This window comes from Bos taurus, chromosome 12 (assembly GCF_002263795.3).
Source record: "Bos taurus isolate L1 Dominette 01449 registration number 42190680 breed Hereford chromosome 12, ARS-UCD2.0, whole genome shotgun sequence".
Classification (NCBI taxonomy): Eukaryota; Metazoa; Chordata; class Mammalia; order Artiodactyla; family Bovidae; genus Bos; species Bos taurus.
Genome location: NC_037339.1, coordinates 13,358,093 through 13,377,160, shown reverse-complemented (window position 1 = coordinate 13,377,160; position 19,068 = coordinate 13,358,093). Strand labels below are relative to the sequence as shown.

Below are 19,068 nucleotides of genomic sequence, written 5' to 3'. Positions count from 1 at the left end.
ATTGCCCTCCAACAAGAATCAACTACACTAATGATTCTGCCATCCCATATATACAGGTCTCCGATCATTAAACTTGATTTTCTATTAAATTATTCCCATTATGAGTCCTAATATCAAGTCTGGGACAATATGAGTTAAATCTTTTTCTCTTTTTCAATTAAAAAGACCATATAAAAAACTAAAAATAGTCCAGCCTCCCATACCAACTTGTTGTACAATTCTTCATTTTTAGTTTTCAAAGAAAAGAATTTCCCAACCTTTGCTTTATCTTCCTTTTGCAGTTGTGTATAAGGATATACTTACTCCACTTAAACACTCCTACCAGTTCTATCTGATCTTCCCACAGGCCTGTGTCCTCGTACACTGACACAGATTACTCACATAATATTGTAAATTAGTCTGCATATGCTTTTCAGAAAAATTTTTCATACTTCAAAACTTCTTAAAGTTAGCTATGGTCAATTTTTTTTTTTTTTTTTTGCTAACAGAGTTTTATCAAAACGTGGACAAAAGTAACACAGTTTGCACAAAATGTGCCACTTTTTCAGTTATTTAGTACTTAGTTCACTAGAAGCAGTAGCTGGGAACCTAAGTTTTAGAATTACTTTTCTACTCTTGGGTAAGTAGGCCAGCCAGTTATAAAAGTTGATCTTCGGCTATAAATAGAAGCAGTGACCTCTCTTATAGACTTTAAAAGACCTCGTTGCTTTTGTCGGAATGCACAAAAAACCTACATGTTTTTGTTTTTTGACTTCATAGGAAATCAATGTATTGACAGTCGCATTGGTCAACCAAGACCGAGAGAACAACACTGAGAAAAGAAGCCAAGGCTTAAAATCAGAGAAAGAAGCTCTGCTGATTGGTAAGGAAATTCTGTTTTCCTCATCTGTTCTCTCATTAGTAATAATTCACTTAAGCAGTATTTTTATGTTATTCACCTCCAACGTGTTGATGATTTAAAAGCTTTGTCTTCTGGTCAAAGATAGGATTAACTTCATCAAGATTATATTACATACATTACAAATCAGGCAGACCAGCCCCTGATTTGCTCTCGGGCTTCCCTTGTGGCTCAGCTGGTAAAGAATCTGTTTGCAGTGCGGGAGACCTGGGTTCGATCCCTGAGTTCCATCCCTGGTTTGGGAAGATCCCCTGGAGAAAGGAAAGGCTACCCACTCCAGCGTTCTGGCCTGGAGAATTCCATGGAATATATAGCCCATGAGGTCACAAAGAGTCAGACACGACTGAGCAACTTTCACTTTCACTTTCCAACCATGTATAGTCGTTGGTTATCCAACATAAAACTGAATACAAGAAAAACAGATTAACTTGCAAGTCACATGTTACAAATCTCGATTTCAAGATGTGGCCACAACTGGAGGCCGGGTTGGATTCAGTCCAAAGGGGATCTTCTACCCTAAACCAGATCTCCAGACTCAGGAGCAGCCATGCCCTGAAGTCAGCTCTAAGGCCAGACCTGCAGCACTAATGATACAAGGCCATCTAGACCACAGAGCTGGCTAGGCTAGGACAGCTGACCAGGATTCCCTGCCTGAGTTTGGATTCATTTCTCCAAGGTAAATGAAACGAGATGCTCACGAAAGAAAAGAAGGAAGAAAGTTGGTGTTTGCCTAAAACATATTCAAGTTGCCCCAAAAAATATATCAAGCTTGGCTTTTTCTTTGCCAGGCCCAGAGAAAGCTCTAAGTGTTCTTTTTAAAATTATTTTTATTGAAATACAGCTGAATTACAATGTTGTGTTAATTACCGGTCTACAGCTAAGTGGCCCAGTTATACAGACACACACACACACACACACACACACACACACACACATATACATATATACATATACACACACACACACACACATGTACACACATTCTTTTTTGTTTAATTTTTAAAATTATTTAAGTACGATAACACATTTGCAGGAGACTTGGAAAATACAGAACAAAGTTACATATAGTTCCATGATATATTACAGTTATTTTTTAAGTAGATAAATGAAGATTTTTAGTTGGAGTTTCAATATCAAACTCTCAAAAATTAATAGAGCGGATAGACAGAGAAGTAGAAGGATATATATGTATCCATTCTTTTTCGTACTCTTCTGCTGTGGTTTAGTACAGGACATTGAGTATATAGCTCCCTGTCCTCGACAGTAGGACCTTGTTGCCTGTCCATTCTGTATCTACCAGGTTGCATCTGCTAAAGCCAAACCCCCAACCCATCAGCATATACAAAGTTATCACTCAGTCTCATAAGGAAGTGTTCCTGATGGTGATGTGTTGGTAGCACGCCGGGGACCCCACCTTGGTAGCCCGTATATTTCAGGCTGTTCCCAAAGTCGTCAGATCCAGAGGAGGCGAAGCCAGCAGCCTCACTCCCTGATGCACCGCGCCGACCCAGCCACACCTCGGCACTGAGCCCGATGTCAGGTCCCAAGGTTAGCCGGGCTCCCCCTCGGCGTGGTTAGGAGTGAGGAACGAGGCTGTGGTCCACGTGAGACAAACTGTTCTTCCGTAGTTCGTTATCTGGCAGGAGTAGCATGTGGCTGCATTTTCTAAATACTGCAGGCACTCACCTCAGAACTACAGATACCTCAGGTCCTGGAGAATCTGGCACGGGAGGAATTAAACTCAAAAGACAGTCCAGACTTCATCCATCACATATAGATTTTTCAACTACAGGGTTATTGAATATGACATCAACTTAGAGATACTCCGAGGAAAACCAATTATTTTTTTTTCTGTGATGATATACAGCCGTGCATGAGTTTCATAAGACATGCTGATGTGTTGTTGGTTCCAGGAGCCCAAAATGAACCCATATGTAGTTGGCAACTGGATTTTTCTTTTACTGGAAAATATGTCAGACTCTTGACAACAGTTTCTCTTTTGCTCAGTGTGGCAAAGTTGTGGTTTCTCCCACAGTGCTTTTAGGGTATGACTGGAGTACATATTTAATGATCAACAGTAAACGCTCCCTCTTTACGTCTGAGTAATATAAACCACTTGGCAGTTTTAAAAAAATGGGAACAGTGTCCATTTTCTTTACTTCTTTCCTGTCAGTATAGATTGCTGCTGCTTTTATGTTCTACTTGGAGAACACAGTTCATTTACAATATCAGCTACATAATTACTATATAGCAGCTGCTGCTGCTGCTGCTGCTGCTAAGTCGCTTTAGTCGTGTCCGACTCTGTGCGACCCCATGGACTGCAGCCCACCAGGCTCCTCCGTCCATGGGATTTTCCAGGCAAGAATACTGGAGTGGGGTGCCATTGCCTTCTCCAACTATATAGCTAGCTAGCTAGATTATATATATATATATACACACACACATACACACACATACATACATACATATATGCATATTTATATATACACATACACTGAAGTCGCTCAGTTATGTCCAACTCTTTGGGATCCCATGGACTGTAGCCTGCTAGGCTGCTCTATCCATGGAATTCTCCAGGCCAGAATACTGGAGTGGGTTGCCATTTCCTCCTCCAGAGGATCTTTCTGACCCAGGGATTGAACCCAGGTCTACTGCATTGCAGGCAGATTCTTTAACATGTGAGCCACCAGGGAAGCCCCTATATTTACACACACAGTTTTTATTTTACATATATAAATTTATTTTGCAGCATTTATATTACACATACACACACACAGATCTTCCTCAGTTTATGATGGGGTTACATGCCAATAAACTCATCTTAAGTTGAAAATACCTAAGTCAAAAATGGATCTAATACACCTAACTTCCCTAGTGGCTCAAACACTAAAGAATCTGCCTGCAATGCAGGAGACCCAGGTTCCATCCCTGGGTCTGGAAGAATCCCCTGGAGAAGGGAATGGCCACCATTGCGGTATTCTTGCCCGGAGAATTCCATGGACAGAGGAGCCGGGCAGTCAATGGAGTCTCAAAGAGTCAGATACAAACTGAGTGACTAATACTTTCACTTTTCTTTCACTCACCAAATGTCATAGCTTAGCCCAGCCTACCTCAGAACGCTTACATGAGCTAACAGGCAACCATCGAACACAAAGTCTACTTATAATAAAGTGCTGAATATCTCATGTAGCTTATTGACTACAGTACTGAAACTTTAAGACAGAGCTGGCTGTAGGGTGCAGAGTAGTTCTCAGCGTGTTGGCTGTTCCCCTCACGGTCGCGTGGCTGACAGGGAGCCGTGGCTCGATACGGCTGTCCAGTGTCACGGGGGGTGTCGTGGCACTAGCCCAGGAAAAGCCAAAATTCAAACTACGGTTCTTACTAAATGCACACTGCTCTCACACTATCATAAAGTCGAGAAATCATTAAGTGGAATCACTGTAAGTTGGGGACTGTCTATATAGACACACACACCACACACCATTTTTTTCAGTCAGCCACCTCTAAAGTTTAGAAATGCTTTACACAATGTAGGTGAATGGGAGGAAACGGGAGGGCTACATTTAAAACATGTCAACTCGACTGAGGTCTCTAATCTTAGGGGAAAAAAAACTTAAAAATGGGTAAATTCATGTCTGTTTAGAAGAATAAATTTTGTAAATCAGGATCTTCAATAAAAATTAGGTACAACCAACTCCAAATTTTCCAGAACTTTTCCTTCACTTTTGAGCTTTCAAAGTGGTCTCTCATATTAGCATTTGCAGTTCAGGGCTGGGCAAAAAAAAAAAAGGATGTGAAACTCATTTTGAATCAATATATGAGGCTGTTTAACGAGAAGTAAGATTCGAGATTTAGAGTTTGATTAAATTTGGGAGTTTAATTTTCCCTTCATTTCTCCACTACCTCTCCACCTCAGTATTTTATTTAACTTTATTTAATGGAAGTTTGATTACAGATGTGACTTCCTGCCCAAACCCTACCCAAAATACCTAGGTACTTACACCATTTTGTACTCAGAGAGAGAGTAATCATCCAAAAGAATGGCCAAAAGTAGAGAGAAGTTCCTTTTTTCTTTTTTTTTTATTATTTTATTTTTGACCACACCACGTGGCATGTGGAATCTCAGTTCCCCAACCAGGGATTGAATTTCCACTCCCGTGTTAGAAGCGCAGAATCGTAACCACTGGACCACCAGGCAAGTTCCAGAGAAAGAGTTTCTAAGATTGGCGAAATGGATCTTGCAGTTGCCCCCTGAATTAAATGTGCCGCTCTACTAGTTGAGTTTGGCCATTCATATTTTGTGGACACCCAAATGTTGGGGCCATAGAGAGCTCTCCTGCAGCTTCTGGAATCTGGATAAGGACTGTGATAGAGACGGAATGACAGACTGCGGGTTCAGAACTGCTTTGGAGCAAGCTAGAGAGAGGGGGGAGATTCTAGTTCTTTTCTGAAGAACACTTGTAGGCAGAATGATTTTGGGAGTCCCCTGGACTTGTGATACATCTGGAGGGGTCAGCAGTACTCTGGAATTTCCCTGGAATCTGCCCTTGGAAAAACTAAACCCATATCAAGGATACAGTAGGCCTGCCCTAAGTCACTCTAAAAGGCTAGGAGCACAGCAGAAAATCTCCCTTGTATTAGAAATGCTTATTAACAAAACCTTCATCATATCTAGGTGCCTATAGTATATGCTGCATGCAAATATATTCAGTTAAAACCCTCTTGGGACATACAAATTTTATATAAAAATGCAAAGTGGAACAAGCCTTGATTGCCTGGAAGAGAGGAGTGAGAGATAAGCTACTCAAATGAATTTTATCTACAGAAAACTTAAAACTGAGGCTGGCACTTCCTAAACAATGCGTAGTCCTTGTGTGTGACTTTAATTTGTGACATGAATTTATCTGGGCCAAAGTGTGTATTCTTTCTAGGCATTCTCATGACCATTTTATAAAAGTGGTGTCTTTAAGGCATATAGATTATGTGTACATTAAAGAAGATCAGTGGGATTTCATCTGTAACACTACTTGGATCTTTGTAGATGTCCATCCTGAGTCTCTTGGGAGTTCCACCGTTCTGCCAAACTTTCCGCTTCACAATTAATGGGCATTGAGTGCTATGTTCCAACTCAACCGAAGAAGCTAGGCCCTTGGAAAGCACGTTAGTATTTTGATTGCTGGAATCAATCGATTCTTGTGAAGACAGGTTGGCATATAATTGAACCTAACAGAATTACATTTTTATGGAAGTTTGGGAAGGTAGCATTTTATATCTCAAAACTATATAGTAACCACACATTAGGTCAGCTTGACATTGCCCAGTGTCTGTGCCAGAACTCCTGGTTCATTTCACATGTGCCCTACATGTTGGATTTGGCATGCATTGAATTCATGTGGGAGAGCATGAGTCAATACTTGTGGTTTAGAACCAAAGCTTTGGAGCTAGGTTCAGTTGGAAACCCCTGGCTATTGTTAGGAAGGAGAATGGATCAACATTTTTTATTGATAAGCAGATAGCTCTGAGGAGATGCTGACAGTCTAACTCTGCATCACTCCATCTTCTCCTGCTTAATTAATTCTAACACAATAGATTTCCATTCCCAGCAGCCTTGATCAGCACCCCAGCAGTGCTAGTCATCATTGTAAATCCCATCCAAATACAGCCCAAACCTTCTCAACAACTCTGTTTATGAAGCTGTTATTCAAAACTTACCCGTATCCCTGAGAACCATCCTCACATTCTTAATGATCAGGCAGGCTTCTTTACATATCACTGTGGCCTGTGGCCCCTCTGTGGGTCACGACACACATTTTATGCGTAACCAAGATGACTGTTCACATCAAGCCCCACCCCTCCTACTGTGACCACCGTATCCATCGCTCTCACTATGTAACCCACCTGCTCACAGCCAGTCTGCATCTGAATTGGAATGTTCCCCCTAACGCATGGGTATTAGAAAGCAGATGAAGGAACTGTAGATAAAAACACTTATAGGAGGTTGAGTGGCAACTTTTTGGTGTTTTCAGTGAAAAGAGTTAAGGCTTTATTTAGGCTTCACCTGAGAAAAGTAATCTAGGGAGTGTGTTCTTGTCTGAAAGCTACTGACCATAAAGAATGAGTCATCGACCTAAATCTTGTTTCCATAACACAAATGTCCATATCAATAAACCAACAAACTTTTGTCAAAAGCCTGCATAAAAATTACCAGGCTTCATTGTGGAAAAGGGCTTCCCTGGTGGCTCAGACGATAAAGAATCTGCCTGCAATGCAGGAGACCTGGGTTCGATCCCTGGGTTGGGAAGATCCCCTGGAAAAGGGAATGGCAACCCACTCCAGGATTCTTGCCTGAAAAATTCCATGGACAGGGGAGCCTAGTGGGCTACAGTCCATGGGATCACGAAGAGACACACACAACTGAGCAACTAACCTTTTGTACTGTGGAAAAGAATCATCTGAGCAGCCTGTTTAATTGGCAGAGTCTTTGTCCTCAGGCACAGAGGTTCGGTTTATTGAGAGACTAACATCTGAGGTGATACTGAAGAGGGCACCTCTGGGTCTGTTTCAGGAACTAGCGGCCTACCATGTGCCAAAACGTGTGTTAGCTGATGGTGCTGATGAGACGAGCTCTCCCCTTGAGAACTTTATAGACTAACGAGAAAGAAAGTAGTCAGTGACGATGAAAGTCAAATCAGAAACACAGTGAAGGAGCTGCTTCTGCTGCAGATGCCTTTTGGGATGAAAGGACAGTTGAGGGCGTCCTACAGGATGGATAGAGTTCCTCTGGATAGATGGGGAGTTTCCAAGGCCATTTCAGATACAAGGAGCAACTTACTGAAAGAGCCAAGTGCAGTCTCAGCAGTTTAGTTAAAAATAAGATAGACATATATACTATCGATGCTATATATAAAACAGATAACTAATGAGAATATATTGTACAGTGTGAAAAGTGTTAGTCGCTCAGTCGTGTCCAACTCTTTGTGACCCTGTGGACTATAGCCCACTAGGCTCTTCTGTCTGTGGAATTCTTCAGGCAAGAATACTAGAGTGGGTTGCCATTCCCTTCTCCAGGGGATCTTCACAACCCCAGGGATCAAACCCGGGTCTCCTGCATTGCAGGCAGATTCTTGACTGTCGGAGCCACACCGCAATAATATTGTACAGCATAAGAAAGTCTGCTTAATGCACTTCCGTGACCTGAATGGAAAGGAAGTCCAAAAAGGAGGGAATGTGCGTATACATGGGGCTGATTCATTTTGCTGTACAGCAGAAACACAACATTGTAAAGCGACTATACTCCAATAAAAATTAATTTTAAAATTAAGAGAAAAAGACACAGTTTTACAAAGCTGTGCGAGATCCAGTATTTACAATCAACAAATAAGTGGGAAAACCTACTTTTTGGACAATTAAAGGTTTTTAAAATCCCAGGGCACTGAGAAACATTAGACCAAAGCACAGAAGTGTTTGATCAGCCTTCTGCCACCCACTCCCAGTCTTGCCTCTCTCCACTTCTCATAAATGCTCTGTCCTCTGCAGCCGCCCACAGGCAGCTGTCCCCAGCAGCTTAGGGGGAGACCCAGATTTCACATAACCTCTCCCTGCTGACTCTCCAGACTCCTGGTTAGGCCTCTACTGATTTCCAGCAAGATATGACTGCGTCTAAGGACAGCTATTCTTCTGCAGAGCTAAGCCTTCTAGAGACAGATCTAAAAGAATATTGCAGCAATTTACATCAAAGAGCGTCCTGCCTATGTTTTCCTCTAGTTTTATCGTACCCAGTCTTAAATTTAGTCTTTAATCCATCTTGAGTTTATTTTTGTGTATGATGTTGGAGAACCTTCTAATTTCACCCTTTTACATGTAGGTGTTCCAGTTTTCCCAGCATCACTTGTTAAAGAGACTATCTTTATTCCATTGTATACTCGTGTCTCGCTTGTTGCAGATTAGTTGGCTATGAGTGTGTAGGTTTCTTTCTGGGCTTTCTGTTCTGTCCCATTGATCTATATGTTTGTTTTGGTACCAGTATCAGTACAATTTTGAAAAATAGGAGTCCATAAGAGAAAAGCTTCCCTAGTGGCTCAGACGGTAAAGCATTTGCCTGCAGTGCAAGAGACCCAGGTTCAATCCCTGGGTCAGGAAGATCCCCTGGAGAAGGGAATGGCAACCCACTCCAGTATTCTTGACTGGAAAATTCCATGGACAGGGGAGCCTGATAGGCTACAGTCCTTGGGGTCACAAAGAGTCGGACACGACTGAGCAACTTCACTTTCTTTCACTTTCCAAGAGAAAAAAAAAATCCATGTACTACATTGAGGTATGTTCCCTCTGTACCCACTTTCTAGAGTTTTTATCATGAATGGATGTTGAATTTTATCAAAAGCTTTTTCCTGCATCTATTGTAGTCTTTGTTAATGTGGTATATCATGCTGATTGATTTTCAGATACTGAAATCTCCTTGCATCCCTGGGATTAATCCCACTTGATCATGGTGTATGATATTTTTAATATATTGTTAGAGTTGGTTTGCTAGTATTTTGTTGAGAATTTTTGTATCTATGCTCATGAGTGATATTGGCCTGTAGTTTTCTTATCTTGTAGTATCTTTGTCTGGTTTTGGTATCAGAGTGATTCTGACTTCATAGAATGAGTTTAGAAGTGTTAGGTCCTCTGCAGTTTCTTTTTAATAGTTTCAGAAGGCTAACTGTTAACTCTTCCCTAAATGGTAGAACTTACCTGTGAAGCCATCTGGCCTGGACTTTTGTTTGCTAGGAGTTTAATTCTAACTCAGTTACAGTACTGGTAATTGACCTCTTAACATTTTCTGTTTCTCCCTGGTTTGGTCTTGGGAGATTGTACTTTTAGTTCTAAGAATTTGTCCATTTCTTCTAGGTTTTCCATTTTATTGGTATATATAGCTGCTCATAGTAGTCTCTTACAATCCTTGGTATTTATGTGGTGAAGGCTGTAACTTTTCCTCTCTCATATCTTATTTTATTGACTTGTACCCTCTTTTTTTCTTGCTGAGTCTGGCTCATGGTTTATCAGTTTTGTTTATCTTTTCGAAGAGCCAGCTTTTTGTTGTTGTTAAGTCTCTATTTCATTTATTTCTGCTCTGATCTTTATGATTTTTCTCCTTCTACTAACCCTGGGTTTTGTTTATTATTCTTGCTCTAGTTGCTTTGGGTGTAAGTTTAGGTTATTTGAGAGTTCTTTGTTTCCTGAAGTAAACCTGCATCACTATAAAATTCCCTCTTAGAACTGTCTGTGCTGCATCCCATAGGTTTTGGAGCATCGTGTTTTCGTTTTCATTTGTCTCCAGGTATCTTTTTAAATTCATTCTGTGATTTCTTCAGTGATCCAGTGGTTGTTGCAAACGCTTCTAATTTGCCTGCCAGTTTCCTTTTGTCTGTTTGCTGTGCAGCCGCTCGAATGAAATTTTTAAAACGTGATTCAGTTCACATCATGTCCCTGCTTAGAACCTTCCACTAGTTTCCTGCCGTATTTAGAGCTCAATCCAGCCTCCTGAAGCGGGGGCCCTGTGTGGTCTGGCCCCCCACCTACCTCTGAGCGCACGCTGTCGCTCCCCAGCCGCACGTGTTCCTGCCACCCTGTTCCTACCTCAGGCCCTTTGCACGTGCTGTGGCCGCTCCCCGAGCCATCGCCCCTGGCTCACTGTGGCTGACTCCTCAGCTGCCCTCGGGCAGCTTGCCTCCACTGGCCTCCTGCAAAGCAGCCTCCTCCGCGACTGGGGCCGCTCCCAGTGCTGTCCTGTCACCTGCTTTCTTTTCCGCACTGTGTTCACCATCTGAAAGCATCTCCTTTTGTTTTATAATTTTATTTTTGGCTGTGCTGGGTCTTTGTTGCTGTACGTGGACCAGCTGCAGCGAGCGGAGCTGCTCTCCAGCTGTGGAGCGCAGGCTCCTCTCTGCGCTGGTGTCTCTTGGTTTCCGAGCAGGCTCTAGGGTGCAGGGGCCTCAGCAGTTGCAGCATGAGGGTTCAGCAGTCGTGGCTCACGGGCTTAGCTGCTCCGAGGCATGCGGAATCTTTCCGGGCCAGGGATTGAACTCATGTCCCCCTGCACTGGCAGGCAGATTCCCAAGCACTGGACCACAAGGGAAGTCCTCGTTTTATTTTTAATCTTTGTGTTTATCGTCTGTGTTGCTTACCTAGAAAATTAGTTCAAGAGCATTGTCTTCTTCAAGAACCTTGTCTGTGTGTGCAATGCAATACTCCCTAGGACTTAGTACCCAAATGCTGCTAAGGAGATGAATCCGTACAAATCTAATTGAAATGCTGCTCCCTTGGTCTTAGTGAGGTCTGAAATCAAGAATGGGCTAGATGACTTTGATGGGAACAGCTAAAAATGTCTTAATGTGCCTGTTTAAATGGGTCTTCCTAGTGAGGGATTTACCACAAGGTGTATAGAGCTGGCTTGTCTTTCTTTATAAACTAGGCCCTGAGCTGTGTTGCAAATCCAAGAGTACTGACAGCCTCCTCTGTTTCTTCTTTATTTTCTTAATTTAGCTAATTTAGAGTTGTATTTTCCACTGTTGGGAAATCCAGTCTTAAACATGGAGACCTTGCTTCTCCATGGATCGAACCAAGACCAGCTGTTGAATCCATCCCTTTGTAGATCCATCAGTTCAGTAATGGCTGAGTTCTCCACCCTCAGTTCCTTGTGTTTCTTTTATCAAGCCTTTATGGTCTTTACGGTCTTCCAGAGAACCATAAATAGTTTCCATTTCTGGGTTTATAGATTAGATTTTGAGTTATACCTATCATTTTTTTTTTCCAGCCTCAGGAAATCTCCCAGTTCCTTTAAAGGAGGGCTTCCCAGGTGATGGTAGCAGTAAAGAACCCACCTGCCAATGCAGAAGACCTAAGAGACATGAGTTCTATCCCTGGGTGGGGAAGATCCCCATGGCAACTCACTCCAGTATTCTTGCCTGGAGAATCCCCATGGACAGAGGAGCCTGGTGGGCTGCAGTCCATAGGGTCACAAATAGTCGGACACGACTAAAGCAATGTAGCAAGAAGCTTTAGTTGATTATTTAGAAAGCTTCCCTAAAATGAACTGGTCCAGAACCAGGGCCTGGCCACTACATGTTCTCAGATGGCATGACTGATGCTCCTGGCGATGCTGCTGGGATGGGCAAGGGAGGAGGGAGGAGGGGGTGCAGGACTTGCCAGAGATGATGACTCGCGTTTCCCATTTCTACTGTGTCTCTAGCAATACTGAATAACTTGGTTCCCATCCAGAGGTAAAGCTTGGAGAACCTTTATTTAACTTCCTGCTTTGGCCCCACAGGTATCTAGTGACAACTCCTTAAACTTTTATAAAGAAAAGCTAATGGCTTGTTAATATCAGCTACCACTAAGATGGTTCTAAATACTGTCCTAGGAAAAAAGACTCATGTCTGGATTAGGGTTTCTAATCTGACCTTAGAGACATATCTAGAAATCACATGAGCATTTTCCCCTTAGCTTTATGAGCAAAATAGTTTCAGTAAGAAGTTTCTGCACCCAAAATATCCAGGTTACTCTCTTGAATCCGTAGAGCATGAGCAAAGGTCAGGAATCACTGATGAATAGTACTTCAAAGTTAACCTGCTTTTGAGGAAGTATGATATCATTAGTGAGTACTGGTTCCAATTTTTAAGGTTCTTATTTCTCCTCATTTATCAATAACAGAACAGTAGAAATGTCAAAGAAGTATACTAGCTATTCTCAGTTCTAGAGGATAAATTCATTCAAGGTACATTTGATGCGGGGACAGATAGAGGGCAAGAGGAGAAGGGGACAACAGAGGATGAGATGGATGGATGACATCATCAACTCAATGGACGTGAGTCTGAGCAAACTCCAGGAGACAGTGAAGGACAGGGAAGCCTGGTGTGTTGCAGTTCACAGGGTCACAAAGAGCCGGATGACTTAGCCACTGAACAACGTTTTTTTTTTTTAACTTGTTTCTTTGGCTGCCCCGGGTCTTTTAGTTCTAGCATGTGAGATCTTCGATCTTTGAGGCAGCACACTGGATCTAGTTCCCTGAGCAGGGATGGAACCCGGGCCCCCTGCATTGGGAGTTCGCAGTCTTAGCCACTGTACCACCAGGAAGGCCCCTCAACATACATTTACTGTAAATGTATACTATACTCCTGCTGCTGAACCTGAACACACAAATATTGTCTAAGGGAAGAGTTCCTTGGGGGTAGAGACCCAAGACTGTGGCTCAGGGACTGTAAGGAGGAGGGATGCCAGCATCACAGAGGCAAGAAAAGCGGCCACTCCAGGTCCTCCTGTCTCCGGTATCCCTAAATTTCCTCCTTCATATCTTCCTCTCTTTAGGCCCAGAGTTGTCAGTCACTCCCCCTCGGCCCCACCCCACTCTCTTCTAAACCATACTGTCCATCCTGTTGGGCGCATTTAACTTCATGGCACACCCCCAAGGGTATTCAGAGGAGAAGCTGGGTTACCCAAGAGATGCTGATGATTCTTTGTCCCATAGGGATATTAATGTGAAAAATGTTGTTTTCTCTATTTGCTGGAGCCCCTGCGACACCTGTAAGACTGCTCAAGCCCGTCCACCTTCTGAGATGCCCCCATGTCCCATGGGACGCTTACAGTCCTGTCACCCACAGGCTGCCGCGCCACACCACTCCCCGCCTCAGCCCCACCGTCTCCCCTGTGCTCGGCTCACAGCAAAGCTGGATCAGTCAGTCTGCTGCCTAAGTGGATGTCCCACCAGGGAAAGGAATGCCTGTCCCCCTCTTGCAGGACCCCTCCAGTCTCTCCAGGCTGCTCTCTTGAGGTGCCTCCTCCCTCCCTGGAAGCATCCCACTTGAGAGGAAAAGCAAAGAGCTTCTCACTGGGAACACCCTCGCCTTCCCACAAAGCCAGCACTGACTGCCCCTCCCTTCCCTGTCCACCGCCTTTCCCCCTTACAGGGGCTGGGGGTCTGCCCACCATTTGTCGGAAGCTCTTCTCTGGAAAGCAGTGGACACTGAACCACTCGTCCTCAGCCTGGGACAGCAGAGAAGCACCACTCACCATCCTGAAATAGAAGCAATTCCCCATGAGAATTCTGCCCCCTCTCTCCCACCTAAGGAATGCAAATCAAAGTATTATTTTTTTTAAAGACTTCTAATTTACTTTCTAAGTAAATCATTCACAAGCTTCTATACTGGTGACAGAATTACAGTGCCACCTCACCAGATTTGAGAATTTCAGGCACAGGGAAATAGTTCAAACACAAAGTAGCAAATGAAGCAGTAGGAGAGGGACAAAACAATTCCACTTAAGTATATTAAAAATGGCTGTTTGCCATTAAAAAAAAGAATGAGAGAGTGCCATCTGCAGCAACATGGGTGGATCTAGAGATTGTCACACTAAGGGAAGTGTGAAGGAGAAATATCGTATGACATCCCTTATACGTGGCATCTAAAAAGAAATGATACACATGAGCTTACAACACAGAAAGAGACTCACATACTTAGAGAATGAACTTATGGTTGCCTGTACACACTGCTCTATGTAAAATGGATAATCAGCAAGGACCGCTGTAGAGCACATGGAACTCTGCTCAGTATTATGTGGCAGCCTGGATGGGACGGAAGTTAGGGGGAGAATGGGTACAGATATATATAAATGTCTGAATCCCTTTGCTGTTCACCTGAAACTATCACAACATGTTTAATCACCTGAACCCCAATACAAAATAAAAAGTTTTTAAAAATGGCTGTTTGCCACTTAGATTAAAACTACCATTGCTACCTGCTATCTGAAACTGCTCGGTGGCGTTCAGAGGGCTCCGGAGCTCTAGTCCTTTATGTCTCAGCACAGAAAGAATTCAGCAAGAGGCAAAGTGATGGGTAAGAAGTGATTCACTAGAATACTTCCCATGGGAGGCTTACAAGCAGGTGGGCAAGAGGTTTCGAGCCCCAAGAACTTAGAGAGCTACAGTTTTAAAGGAGAAGTAGGGAGCGGGAAAGGACTACCTTCTTCCTCATTCCTGAGTAGACATTACGCTTCCATCATCAGTTCCTCCTCTATGTTGGTGGAGAGGGGGGACATCTCCTTGTACCTCGTGATCCAAGGAAGTTACTGTCATGGCAGTATGGAAAAAATTATTTCAGGTCTCAGTACAATGAGGATCTTCCACTTTGAAATGACACCTTTCCATAAATTATTTTTTAGGTGTGCAGAGAGCATAGATGTCCTAGAGGTCATTAATTTATAGCGGTCTCCCATACTTTTTCCTTTATCTACAGTCCCCTAGTGGGATTAACTATTTAATCAACTGTTCTGTCCCTTTACTCCATCCCTAACTTATCATCACCATTATTTCAGAGAAGGACATTTTAAGAAAAGAAGAAAAAGAACATAATATCAGAATAAAACAGTAGCTCTTTTTATTTCAGGGAAAAGGTCAATCTCTGAAAACTGAGATTTTGGCTTTATGGAAAAGTGTTTCTATGTTCCCCATTTCACTGTCCAAGAAAGCACCCACTAAAGTGCTCTGAGGACCAGTCTTAAGAGTATTTGTGTAGACCTCTTGGTTCTCTGTTCTCAGCCTAAGGATAAACTGGGAAATTTTTCTTTAAAAACTGACACTCATCCGGAGCATTCCAAGCATCTCACGGGAGCCCAGGGGGCCATGAGATCCTATCCCAGGGCAGTCCCAGGACACCCTGCAGTCGATAAGATGACCATGACCAGTTGCATACCAGTGTGGGTCTTTCCTTTGACCTTTGGCTCTCAAGCACCAAAGCGTCACAATAAACAGAACATCAGGGGCCTCATCCACAAACGTGATTCATCTCAAAGCCTGTTCCAAAGAGAAGCCAAAAACGTCAGTCTGAACATGGTTTCTTAAAAACAGGAGTATACAGCCCGTGGGGTCAACATTCTCATTTTCACTGTTTTAATTTTGGATGTAGGAGCAGGGAGGTAGGAGGGTGATGCTTTTCCTTCAGCCCTAACACCGACATTCAGCTTTTCATTTGTCAGTGCAATGTTGACAGTTGAATTTCACGATGGAAAAAGCCCTCTGATTTATAATCAGACTCCAGCCAAACCATCCATTCCCAGGCCTTTTAAAATGATCTTGTAAATTACAGCAGAGAGGGGAGAGCGGGCTGGCTCCCTTGAAACAACAGCAACAGCCAGGGGGAAATAGCAGAGGATTTGTGCTTCCTTCAGTGGCAGTGAGGGAAAAGAGGGACTAAATATTTCCTGTAACTAGCATTGGTAATTACCAGGGGAATTGGAGGCAGCGTGCTCTCTGGCACAGCCGCAGGAGCCATTTTCATATTGCAAAGTCCACCGAGGGGGAGGAAGGGGATCACTTGATCCTTCCAATAACTACAATTTTATATTGGTAAATCAAGCATAAAATTGGTAGTTGAAATGCTGCCAGAAGCCTCTGTTTGGAAATACCTTTATTCATCTGTGTATTTTCTCAGTCTTGCTTTTCTAACTACGGTCTTTCCAGGAGACAATGTTCTGTTGGCCACGCTACTATTACTGTCTTCAAAACAGGCTATTACTGAATGCTTGCCGAGCATGGATACAAGGGGCAAGACCACGACTCGGCCCTGACAAAGCTGTCACTGGGGTCAGATGACAATATTCGCCTGAGATTTTTACTTGCCTCTCAATAACATCCGTTTGCCCTCTTCATTTCAGGCATCATATCCACGTTTCTTCACGTCCATCCTTTCGGAGCTAATATAGAATATCTCTGGTCGTACATGCAGCAGCTGGACTCCAAGGTAAGTCCTTTTTCTCAACTGGCATTGCGAAAACTTAGGACGTTGGTTGCTGGCTGCAGGTTGAACCCGTGTGATCTGTGTTAGGGATATAACAGCGGATGGAGGTCTGTCTGTATTTCTTCACAAGAACTCAGTTTCTGGCAGAGAATGTCTTCTTTTCCTTGCTTTTGTCACTTTGGAAAGAAAAGCCGTTATCGAAAATGACGCTGACTTTAAGCAGACATCAAATGACTTTGAGCAGCATATGAGGGATTTGAAAGTGCAGTTTGGTTTGAAAGTCCGCACAAGGGAGATACAAGGTCAGGGCAGCTAATGGGGCAGTACCCTTCGGCCGCGTCCTCCCAGAACGCTATGCTAAGGGCTCGACACAATAGAGGAAAATCACCTCAAATTACATAAAGATCTGATACAACTCTAAGAAAACTGTGTTAGCAGTGGTATTTAGCATCATTCCCCAAATGGAAAAAAAATGACTACAAAAGTTCTCAGCTCTGCACCTCGAGAGGCACACCCAGGTCAGGACATTACTCCTCTCTTCTCAGAAGCTAGTTTTCCTCCTCTGCAGACAGCTGCGCTCCTAGCCCATAGAGGCATTTGTGCGCCAAAAAAGAAGAGACAAAAAGCTCAGTATAAGTATCAGATCCCGGTGAAGGGTGAGAGGGGCCTCTGTTGAAATAAGTTCAGTTCAGTCGCTCAGTCATGTCTGACTCTTTGCGACCCCATGGACTGCAGCACGCCAGGCCTCCCTATCCATCACCAACTCCCGGAGTTCACTCAAACTCATATGCATTGAGTTAGTGATGCCATCCAACCATCTCATCCTCTGTCATCCCCTTCTCCTCCTGCCTTCAGTCTTTCCCAGCATAAGGGTCTTTTCAAATGAGTCAGCTCTTTGCATCAGGTGGCCAAAGTATTGGAGCTTCAGCTTCAACATCAGTCCTTCCAATGAACACCCAGGACTGATCTCCTTTAGGATGGACTGGTTGGATTTCCTTGCTGTCCAAGGGACTCTCAAGAGTCTTCTCCAACACCACAGTTCAAAAGCATCAATTCTTCTGCACTCAGCTTTCTTTATAGTCCAACTCTCACATCCATGCACGACTACTGAAAAAGCCATAGCTTTGACTAGACAGACCTTTGTCGGCAAAGTAATGTCTCTGCTTTTGAATATGCTGTCTAGGTTGGTCATAACTTTTCTTCCAAGGAGCAAGCATCTTTTAATTTCATGGCTGCAGTCACCATCTGCAGTGATTTTGGAGTGATTTTGAAGTGATTTATTCACTGTCGAAATAAAGTAGTAGCATTAACCAGGACTGCCTCAGGCAGCCCTGGAAGGGACAGAGATGCTGGGCCTGTCACTGGGCAGCCTGCTAAGTGTCCTTCTGGGAAGGCCAATGGAAATAAGCAGGTCTTACATTGAGGGCAGTAAGGTTCATGGGGTGTACAAGACTGGGTCCATGGCCTGCAGCTCTCTGACCTCAGTACACGTCAGTCATCCTGACTCTTCAGTTTCAGTGGTCAGGATCGACTGTAGGGTTGCATTGTCATCTTCTCTTGATGCAGATGATCAAACCAGTGCACGATCCCACAAACGATTGACCTTTCTCACGGGGCCTTACACTTCACCTTCAAGAGAAATCAGCTGGAACAAAAGGTGGTTTGCAGTCATAGAGATCCATGCCCTCTTGAGTCTCCTGCAGCTGAGGACAGGGTGGACCGGCCCTGTGGAAGGAGGGGATTGTAAGGGTCTTTCTGTAACTTTTTTAAAAAAATGATTTCATTTTGGCGGTGCTGGGTCTTCGCTGCTGCATGGGCTTTGTCTAGCTGGCGGCAAGTGGGGGCCACCCTTTGCTGCCGTGTTGAGTCCTCTCACTGTTGAAGCTTCTCTTACTACAGAGCGTGGGCTCTCAGGTGCATGGGCTTCATTCAGTAACTGCGGTTCCCGGACCCTAGAGCACAGGCTCAGTAGTTACGGCACACGGGCTTAGTCGCTCTGCAGCATTTGGGATCTCCCGGGTCCAGAGATCAAACTCACATCTCCTGCACTCGCAGGTGGATTCTTTACCACTGAGCCACCAGGGAAGCCTGGTGATTGGAAGAGTCTCGATATTCAGAATCATGGCACTGCCCTCCCTGTGGTCTCCCCTCACTTGGAAGGGGTTGGGCTCGAGGTACAGAAAACACTCTTGTGAATTCAGAAGAGAGGAGGAGGAGCAATACAACGTTCCTTTGTTGAAAGCAGCCTTTGAAGGGCTTCTTGGCTGTGCTTTCCTTCTCCAGTGTCATCCTTCCTGATATCACCACTACCTTTGTCTGGAGGAGTAAATGAAACACCGCCCGCACCAGTGTTCTTGGCATAGAATGAGCCCTCAAGAAATGATTCCTGTTGTTGCTATCATC

The 19,068-nt window shown here is 43.8% G+C and overlaps 1 protein-coding gene across 15 annotated transcripts in view; it reads left to right on the top strand.

Moving 5' to 3' along the window:
• The window catches only part of ENOX1 (ecto-NOX disulfide-thiol exchanger 1), a 680,015-nt gene that overhangs the window by 641,842 nt on the left and 19,105 nt on the right, over positions 1–19,068 (top strand). For all 15 annotated transcript variants that reach the window (XM_059892207.1, XM_059892198.1, XM_059892204.1 and 12 more), the window contains 2 exons: positions 760–862; positions 16,583–16,668. In XM_059892207.1, the coding sequence (XP_059748190.1) occupies positions 760–862; positions 16,583–16,668 (189 nt within the window). The remainder of the gene's footprint in view (positions 1–759; positions 863–16,582; positions 16,669–19,068) is intronic.